The following is a 10525-nucleotide window of genomic DNA, read 5'->3' as shown; positions in this document are numbered from 1 at the left end:
CTAGGTTGATGGCATCTTTGGTAATTGTCCCTGAATTTGGGCCTGAGTTGAGGGCAGCACTGGCCAGTCCCCCAGTGACAGCTTTAGGATTTCCCAAGACTTAAACTCAGGTGCAGATCATGGCTTTCTTCTGCCAATGAGCTCTGGTAGCTCAAACTCCAATAAAAATCAGTCCAACTTGAGAATCCAAGCAAAAAAAACCAGTAAAAATTGGAGACAAAAACTAAAAAGAAGCAGTTCTGGTCCTGTGAAATCTTCCCAGCCTGCTGTGGTAGGAGATTTGTAGTTAGATGCTGGATGAGAGAAGCAAAGCAGCAGTGACAGTGTACAGATGGGTGGGTATGGCACGATTTCTACTGGATTATTTCAGGAAGAGTGGGTTTGGATCAGTTTAAACCAAGTCCAGTTTAATGTCTAGAAGTGCCTCATCCAGCCTCTAAACGGCACTTTTTTTTTCTTTTTCTTTTTCTTTTTTTTTTTTTTTTTTAAATGAGAGCCTGTTAACAGCTAGCAGACATAAGCTCAAATAAAGGCCAATGATTACGAGCTGATAACTACAGGGAGGCCAGTAAAAGGTGAACGTAAAAGTAAGTACAGGGGACTGGAAGGAAAAAAGGCAATAAGGTGTTTACACATTTTGCCAAGTTTCTATGAAAAAAAACCACAATTTTAATTCAAAAGCACAACTACACTTGATTTATACACTGTTGTTCACCTTGCTCCTACCTTTGCCTCTCAGCAGACTAAGCAGATTTTCCTGAGACCAGATTTCTTGTGTCTATATGCCCATGCTTCATTCACATCTATATACATGAGCTGGAGTAGCATATGGCTCTTTAGGCAAACTGGATATCAGTTACACATAAAAACCCAAATGTTACTTCCCTGGCTTTGGTGGAGTTATACATTGAATTGTTTCAGCAGCATGGTAACACTTTAGTGCTGAAGAAATCACAACAACACGTGCATATTTTGCTCCCAGTTTATTTTTTTTCTCTTTATCCCAGTTGGCATTTTCTGATTAAAAATGCCAAATAATTGCTCAGACATTTACTTGTATCATTCCTTTTGTTATGAAACTTCTGCATGGACTTATCCTGAGCAAAGTTTTGAAAAGCTTCAAGTCTGCTTATCTGGAGCCCCAAATCATTGGCTGAAAATTTATTTTGAGTTCCAGTTCACATAACTTTGAGATATCCTTGCTTATGACTTTGCAATTACCTTAGTAATTTAACTGAATATCTTGAGGTTTTACATCTTTCTTTTTTGACAGATCCTGAATCCCAATTGTTCATGTGACTTTGTAGCTTGTATTTACTAAATTTTAAACCCATATTAAACCAGCTAGATCACACATTCTTTCTCCCTAATCCCAGTCACATCAAAGCTTAGACTTTAAATTCCTGCACCTTGCCCTCTCAGATCCTAGATACCATTATAAAACTTCCAAATATGAGGAACTGACCACAAACATTAGCAAGCTGCTTCAGAGATTATTCAGGCTTCATGTCAAAAACATACTATTTGCTTCCTCTTTGAACTTTAAAAACCTCAGCTTCCATTCGTCTAATCTTCTTGGGGCTTTGCAAGCTCTTTTAAAGAGTTCTCCTTACCAGGTTGCTGTCTATTAAGGAGGATTTGAGAGGGCATCTGATTTCAATTTCATTTTGTTCCATACGCTACACTTTGTTAATGTGATTACTGCTTCCGCATTTCAGTCTTTAATTAGAATTTGTTACCTGACAGAGCTTACTTTCAACACCGTGTCCTTTCTCTTTTACATGCAATCACGTGTTTGCAAACTATACTTGAGGTGAAAAAAACCCCAAGCAAACAAAACAAAACCTTCAGAGTAAATTGCTTACAGAATAGGATAATAGGATAATAATATCCAGAGGAATTTTCCTTCCTATCAGATCTAAGCATATTCACTTCCAAGCCTTCATAGTCCAATCCACAAAGTTACGCAAAGAGACAGAGAATAGCGGAGCCAGCGCTGCCTGCACCACAAAGGAAACGGGAGACACAGCATCCCTTCTGACTCCCTAAAGCCCGGGCTATTTGGTTACAACTTGTGGATCGAAACAAGTATTTTATTATTTTAAAAGTTCTGCAGTGAAAGAGATGCTGCCGTGGGTGCCCGTGCCTTCACTAGGCACAGGTTTGCTGTATAAAGAATATGATCCGGGCACGATAAGTGGACGTGTACCAGACTGCAACTCCCCTGGGGACGCCGCGTTTCTGGGTCCAGGTGGGGCACGGGGCAGCTGCTCAGATCGGGAATGCCCACAGGCAAAGCACCGGGTCGCTTTCTTTGGCAGGGTGATGACGATGAAGGAGCGTAGGCAGGTCCAGAGCCGGGAACACCGCTCCTGTCCCGCCTTAGGGAGCTCCAGGGCCGGGAGCACGGTTCCTGACCCGCCTTAGGGAGCTCCAGGGCCGGGAGCACGGTTCCTGACCCCCGCCCGCCCGGAGCCCCCGGCCATCCCCGGAGCTGCCGCCGGACGGTCCCGGCCGGCCAAGGGCGCCCCCCAGCGCGCGAGGCGGGCGCCGCTCTCCGGGAGCGCACCCGGCACCGCCGCTCCTCGCACCGGCCCCTGCCGCCCTCATCGCACCGGCCCCTGCCACTCCCACCGCACCGGCTCCCTGCCACCCCCGGGGGTGGCCACCGCGCCCCCGCCGAGCCGCACCGCGCCCGGCAGATACACCTGTCCGGCCGCCGAGCGGCAGCGAGCGCCGCGGCAACGCGCCAGCCCGCTCCTCCCGGGGACCGCCGCGGGGAGTCTCCCGTCGGGCCGCCCGCGGGGCTCGGGGCGCTCGGGGAGCGGGACGGGCGCGGGCGGCGGCGCTCGGGGCGCTCCTGCGCCCGCCGGGGGTTCCGCCGGGGCGGGCGCGGCGGCCGCACCTGCGGGCACTGAGCATGCGCGCGGCGCGGGGCACGCCGCGATTGGGAGCGCGGAGCCAGAGTGGGACGGAGCCGCCGGGAGCCGCTCCATGGGAGTTGATGCCGACGCTGCCGCCGCCTCGGACCCCGCGCCCTGCGAGGATCCAGCTCCCGCCGGGGACTCCCGCCGGCCGCGCGGCGTCTTCTCCGGAGCCGCGGGCTGCCCGGAGCCGGGCATGACCGGGCGGGCGGCGGGGGCCAGCCGTGCCCCGCTGCCCCCTCGCCGGGGGCCGGGCGGAGGCGGCGCCGCCGCGCTCCCTGCCGCGCCGGGGGTGCGCCGCCCGGCCGTGCCCTGAGGAGCGGCGGCGGCGGCGGCGGGGGGAGGCGGGCGGCTCGGCGGCGGAGCGGCCGCGGGACCGGCGGCGGGGCGCGATGAGGGCGGCGGGGCGGCGGCGGCGGGGCGGCGGGGCGGGGCGGGGGCTCCGCCGGGCTCTCTAGGACGCCGGCGCCCCGCACACCCACCATGGATCTGCTGCTGTTGGTGAACACGAGCCTGGGCTCTCCCAACGAGTCCCTGGCGCTGCCCCCCGCCTCGCCGTCCTCCTCGGCCCTCCTGCAGCCGCCCTCCCCCTACTCGCCGGCGGCCGTGGCCAGCCTGGCGGCGGTGGTGGGTTTCCTCATCGTCTTCACCATCGTGGGCAACGTGCTGGTGGTGATAGCTGTGCTCACCAGCCGGGCGCTGAGAGCCCCCCAGAATCTCTTCCTGGTGTCCCTGGCCAGCGCGGACATCCTGGTGGCTACCCTGGTCATGCCTTTCTCCTTAGCCAACGAGCTTATGAATTACTGGTACTTCGGCAAGGCTTGGTGTAACATTTACCTGGCACTGGACGTGCTGTTCTGTACCTCGTCCATCGTCCACCTGTGCGCCATCAGCCTCGACAGGTATTGGTCGGTCACACAGGCGGTGGAGTACAACCTCAAACGGACACCGCGGCGGATCAAGGCCATCATCCTCACCGTGTGGCTCATTTCAGCCATCATCTCCTTCCCGCCATTGATCTCCGTGTACCGGGACCCTGAAGGAGATGTCTTTCCCCAGTGCAAGCTCAATGATGAGACATGGTACATCCTCTCTTCTTGCATTGGCTCTTTCTTTGCCCCCTGCCTCATCATGGTGTTGGTCTATATCCGCATCTACCGCGTGGCCAAGCTAAGGACCAGGACCCTCTCTGAGAAGCGGACGATGCCAGAGGGGTCCTCCCAGACTGAGAACGGCTTGAGCCGTGCTGCCGGTGGCTGCACGTCCCTGAGGATGCAGCTGGGGGAGAACGGACATTATTCAGCGCACCACTGGCGCAAAGCCTCGGAGCTGGAGGACATTGAGCTGGAGGAGAGCAGCACCTCAGAGAGCAGGCGGAGGCGGAGCCGGGAGGAGCATCGCCGCAAAAGCAAGAGCCAGTCTTTCTCCTACTCGTACTCCTCCAAGCACTCCAGTAGCCGCCTGTCCCGTGCGAGCAATCGCTCCATGCAGTTCTTCTCCTATCGCCGTCGCCGGAAGCGTAGCAGCATCTGCCGTAAGAAAGTTGCCCAGGCCCGGGAGAAACGCTTCACTTTTGTGCTGGCTGTGGTCATGGGGGTCTTTGTAGTTTGCTGGTTCCCTTTCTTCTTCAGCTACAGCCTCTATGGTATTTGCCGGGAGGCATGTGAGGTCCCCGAGACTCTCTTCAAGTTCTTCTTCTGGATTGGGTATTGCAATAGCTCCCTCAACCCAGTCATCTACACCATCTTCAACCAGGACTTCCGCAGGTCCTTTAAACACATTCTTTTTAAGAAGAAGAAGAAGAACTTCCGGCATTGAGCTGGAGGGATGGATTTTCCTTGAGCAGGAGTAGAGTTTAAAGAGAAGGCTCAGTGCTGGAAAAGAAGGGAGGGAAGAGAACATGGGGCTTGGGCTTAGGGAGCGGGAAGAGGGCTCACCCCCTCAGTGGAGCAGGGTGATGCTGTGGGGAACAGGGTCAGGCTGAGGGCACTCACTGTGGTACAGAATGGTGGCACGGTGCTGGGGGAGCAGTGCTGGAGTGTCGAGGGGTAAAGGGGGAGGGAGTGATTGTCTTTGCTCTCTGGGGCTCCCCGTGCCCTCTGTCAGGGTTCAAAGTAGGCTGAGACGCTGAGTTTGGGAGGCAGTGAGCTTTCATGGGCTCTGGAATTTTGTGGGAAAACAAAAAGAGACATCAGAAGGAAAGGGTTAAGTGACAGTGGTGGTGGATGTTTGAGTATTTTTAAATAGGGCAGCTGGGGCCTGTGGTGGATTTGTCCCAGTAAAAAATTGGCTTTTACTGCTTGTGTGGGGAAGGAGAGTGCAAAGTACCACGCACTGACAGTGTTTTGAGTTATAAAAGGATTTAAATGTTTGCCAAAAAAACCCTAAAGAACAATCCAAACTCTTTTATAAATAAACCTTTGTACTGTTAAAACCTTCTGAATCATGATTTTACACAAGGGATGAAGTCAAACAAAGCATGGGGTTTTCTTTTCATTTGGAGGGGTCTTTGCTTATAGATCTGGATGGGAAATATTTTTCCTATCTTCCCATAGTTTCTGATTAGTCAGTGAGACAAACCTGGGAGTCTTGCATTTTTTTCATGGAATATGAAAAGGAGCACATATACCCCACGACCTCTTTTCTTCCTGCTGGACCACCGGGCAGTAAATTCATGCTCCATCCTTCTCAGATCAGTGACCTAAGGACCTTGCTGTCCTGGAGCAGATACTGAAAGAAAAAAAAAAAAAATCATTCTGGTGAACCTGCCTAACATTTTTTTAGATAAAATAGAAAAAAAATCAAGTTTCTGCTTCTATGTGCCCAGGGGAACTTTTCCTCCCCTTTTTTTCAGTCTGCCTTCAAAGAATAATCTCAGGGCTGGATGCATGCTCCTCATTCTCAGACAGGCAGTTGAAGGCATTCTGATATGCAGGTTTTCAGAGGAAGAGCAATCACCCCACTACTAAGGTCTTTAAATCCTTCATATTTACAGTCTTAGAGCAACTAAATCCTTTATATTTATTTTTTAATTAGAAGCATACCTTGCAGAGTGTCAGCAGTGTATGTGAACAAATCTCAAAAGGAGGTGCAGCTGCTCCAAACCCTTGGTGTTAATGTTGCTTGCTTTCCCTTCTTCTGTTTGCATTTCTAGTTTATGATTTTAGAGGATTTTCTTGGGAGGAGGGGCAGAAGAGGGGAGAATAGTTTGAAAAGTTATTAAAGCAAACCATATTTCCCATGGGTTTATAAAATGTCATAAACTGCAGTGAAGAAAATGAGAGACAGGGACTGGTGTCTGTACATTCATCACCGAATGCATACCAAGTGTAAGAGGGAGCTGAGCATTTGCATCCCTTCTTCAGCTGTGCTGCTGCACGCTGTGTATTCTGTTTGTGGAGCAAATGCTGCTCCTTTCTGTGTTTATCACTCCTTCCTTAGGCAGCAGGATTTGGCATCTGCCTCGAATGCACCTTTCCACAGCAAACAGTTATTGAGAAAAAAAAAAAAAAAAAAAAGAAATCTAATCACTTTTAACAGGCTTCTTAAAACAGCTGAATGAATCTATATTGGAGAATCATCAGATTTCCCCTTGCTTACTCCTTCTATTCTGTCTGAAAGGTGCCTGTAGCCTCTTCTCTTGAAATCGCTGTAGCATAAGGAAAAAGGACAGAGCAGTCACTTTGTTTCAGCAGTTTTTCCTAATAAGCATTTGGTTCGCTTAGCCCCGGAAGAGGAGAGTGTCAGTGGCTGAGGTTTTGGTAGTTCCTTCAACAGACAGTTAACTCAAATTCAAGTGGGAGTTCTGCTGGATTAGGGATTAGATGATTGCACCAAATGCATAAGAAGTTTGCTGAATTTTGCTAAGTAAACAACTGAGCTATTGTCAAAGTCCTAAATCTGTAACTTATTGGATGCTTCCTTAAAATAAGGCTCAGAGTGTGAAAAGATTTGAGTGTTGTTTAAATAACGAATGGTTTGGTACAAATACATACCTGAGACAGATAAAGGAGAGATAAAAATAGCAACTGAGAGGAGGAAATTACAAGCCATTTCTCTTTTGCAAAATGAAGAGCTCTTATTAACGTTACAGCAACAAGAGCTGAAACTAGCGCTTATTATTTGTAGGTAAAAATGTAGCTAAAAAGTTCAGGTTTGTTTACTCTGAAGAAACTATATAACCACCAGAGCAACCAAAGCAACATATGGTACCTGGCTACTACCTCTGAGCTCCTGGACAGCTTCATTAGAGGTACCCGTTCCTGCCAAATGAAGGTCTGCTTCTGTCACTTAATGCTCCCTTCGAGGGGTTTCCCAGTCTGCAGACTCACAGTGTTGCACTGCTTTTGAAATGAGCTCCGTGGCCTGTAAACACAGTCCTTCCCCCCGCCCCCCCCCCTTTTTTTTTTCCCTCGTGGAATTCAAGTAGTGTGTGGAAATGAAATTTAATTGACAGTCAGATTTTAGCGGACATAAAATATATATGGAATTATGGAATGACTGATGTGCCTTAAAAGTAAGTTCTTTGCAGTAAAAATATTCTGTGGTCATTATAAACATTAAAGGAATAATGCTTCTCTCTTTTTTTTTTTCTTTTCTTTTTCTTTTTTTTTTTTTTTTTTTCACTTCCAAATGATACTGAATATCTGTGAGCAGCAACATAGTTAAAACCAGGGTATTTCTACAGTTTTAATTTTTCTTGTCACAGTTGCTCATCTGATTCAATGCCTCAAGAGGGTCTTATTTTTTCTGAGCTAAATAAAAACTAATATTCATTAATAAAGATGTGCAGTTTCCACCCATTTTAAGTGCATATCCCTCTAAATTAGTGAATACAGAGGATTTCTATAAAAATGGTTTTTAATGTAACTACTGAATATGCTTCAAGTAAAATGGGGCTGATTTACTTTTTAAGTACAGTGTTCTCTTATTACTTGTAATAGCTGAAGACTGGAATTTGTAACATATTGTGTGGTGTTAACTTTTCATAAAAAGTTTTCAGCTCTGCTACTCACTGTGGTTGTGCTTCAACTGTAAGCTGGCTAATGGCATATACAGGAGAAAAATAGTCTATGCAGCTTTTGCTTAAGAAAAAGGGAGAAGATGTGTAAAATGTGCTGAGTTTTTTCTTTGATCAGATATGATAAACTGGTTGAAACAATCGCTCTCTGTTGTTGTGGAAGAACGAAATATTGCTACTAAGCCATATCGATTTTAACAAGTACCTGATCTTTAACTCTTTGTTTGCTCATTTCACCATGAAGAAAAATTTCTGTCAGTCTTAAGTGAGAAGCTGATGTTTCATTTTCAATTTTCTGAACGGTGCTGTTGTTGGTTGGGTGTTGAGATATCAAACAGTGTAACTTAGCTGGGATGGGAACTCAGTGGTGCTGTCCTTCAGCCACCTCTGTGGGAGTTTTGCGTGAGAGAGAAATGCAGAATTAGCCTCTTCAGGGCTTGAGGCAGATGGAAGGGGCCTTATAAATAGGAGATTTGACAGGATCACAGCTTTAAATCATTGTCTGAAATAAGAATCAGGCCCTTGTTGTTCTCTGCGATCTCTGTTTGGAAGAGTCATGTTGCTGCAAGAGCACTGGTGATTTCTGACAGGCGGATCTGAGGTGAAAGTCTACATGCAGCTTTGCACACCTTGGCCTGTGTCATCCTTTGTGAGTAATCCCAGAAAACTCGAGTGGAATTTACTTGTGAATCAGGAAGATACTCACTGTGGGCAAGGACTTTCGGAGCTTCCTTAAACGTTGCCTCTTTTTTAGTAAACACGCTGGAGGAATTTAAGCAAATGTTTGTGCTTAAATGTAGGAGAACAGAAGCAATGCAATCCTCCTGCTTAACTCTTGACTACTGTTCAAACCCATAGAAATTGTGGATTAAGGGGTTTTTGACTATATAACCAGAGGAACAAACCCTACTGTATATTTTCAGTTTAAGCTGCGTGAAGAGCATTATGTGATTGCATCTGTTTATCAGAGAAGAAAACTGTTGGTCTGTGAGGGTTGGTATTAGCTAGAACAGCATCTGAGAATTGTAAGGATTTTGTAGGAACTGTTGGTAATGAAATCCATTTCAGGAGAATGTTCTGACCTTAAACTATGACTGCTCTCAAGAAGGAGAGAATATCTACAAGCTGTGCAAAAGGAGGACCAGATGCTATCTGAGAGTTTGTTTTTATAGTTGCTCATTATGACCTTGTTGGTGAGGAGAAAGCAACTAGATGCTTCAGAGAAAAAGTTCTAATTTGAAGGGGCAACAGTACATGAGGAAATACCTACCCAAAACACTGAGGGAAATAATATTTGCGTGCATTCTTTCTACTGTAGGCAGGTACAGTGAAGGAAGCTGCCTTTTTCATTGCACAATAGGAAATGTTTATTTGTGTTCCAGATCTGTGGGTCACCTGGGCCATACAAACGATGACACAGGAAAAAGCAGAGAGTGGATTGCTCCCTTCAGTGTTCAACACCAAGCTTAAATTTGTCCTTTGTCCTTGAAATTAAGCTAAAAATACAATTTGGCACTTGGACCCAAAGGCTGTGTAGCATCAATAATGCTACACTGAATATAGTCTAGTTTTAGCAAAAAGCATCAGTTCATATTATACACCCTGCATATCTCTGTTTCAGGGCAGAAGCAGGAGAGTCTGGCACACTTAAGTTGTGTGAGAAAGGAATAATCAGCAGTTTGAAGAGTCACAGGTATATTGAAAAGTATACCTAGATCCTGTTCTGATAACAGAGCTGGCTTCAATTTTGTGGGTCCCATTCACTTTGAACTCTTAAGAAAGAACTGGGGAGGTAGAGAACATGGAAACAGTAGAAATGCTGCTTCTCAAGGAAGCAAAAAGTGGCAAATTGCTTAGTCGTGTTGGGATCTTTATGCCAACCCCACTCCAGTGGGCTGATGACTTGTGGAAAAGACTGAGGTATCTTCAACTCATAGTGGCTATCAGACTTGATCTGAACTAAGGAAATACCTACAGTTAGTACATTGCCTTTATTTGAAGTGGCAGCCCTTAGAGTGCGACAGAAGATGTTTTAAGTAGTTTATCTCTCCTCTGGCACATGTTCTTCACTATCCCAAACATTTTTTAAATTCAATTGCACAGCAGTTGATAAGGTAGAGAAAGGCTGTCAATATCTTACAGAAAAAAAAAAAAAAAAAAAGACAAAGAGGCATGGAAAATAGTAAGTAATAAAACTCAGTGTCTTAATCTTGACAAAACATCTTACCATAATACCAGTCTTTTATACCCCACCTTCTTTTTTCTTCTTTTGGAAAACAGAAATTCATGCAAAACTGCAGAATATTTTAAATAGACTACACCAATTATACTGTTTACACTAGGAAAAAAAGAGCTTTTCTGTCAGTAAGTAGCCTTTTGCTCTAAAGCAATTTTCTTTACTACACTTGTCTGAAAAATCTAATGAAAAGTAGACCAGCACTTAATTCAATTTGTCTATATGTACCTCTCTTAATAAAAATGCTTTATTAAAGGTCCTGAATGTAAAGGACACAAATGAAATGTAGCTGCCTGTTACGTCAAAATCAATTGGTTTTGTTTCAGCACTTTTGTGAACAGCAGT

General features: G+C 46.5%; 1 protein-coding gene across 1 annotated transcript; it reads left to right on the top strand.

The window, feature by feature from the left end:
- Positions 1-3370: 3370 nt before the first annotated feature.
- On the top strand, positions 3371-6446 carry ADRA2C (adrenoceptor alpha 2C). The gene has a single exon (XM_066185241.1). It carries the CDS (start codon positions 3408-3410, stop codon positions 4740-4742), a length of 1335 nt encoding a protein of 444 aa, XP_066041338.1. The 5' UTR covers positions 3371-3407; the 3' UTR covers positions 4743-6446.
- The last annotated feature ends 4079 nt before the right edge of the window (positions 6447-10525 follow it).

The sequence above is a fragment of the Chamaea fasciata genome, unplaced genomic scaffold (assembly GCF_029207755.1).
Source record: "Chamaea fasciata isolate MVZ Bird 193981 ecotype frontalis unplaced genomic scaffold, bChaFas1.0.hap1 SCAF_6, whole genome shotgun sequence".
NCBI lineage: Eukaryota > Metazoa > Chordata > Aves > Passeriformes > Sylviidae > Chamaea > Chamaea fasciata.
Note: the sequence above shows the minus strand (reverse complement) of the source record. Positions and strands in the feature narration are given on the sequence as shown.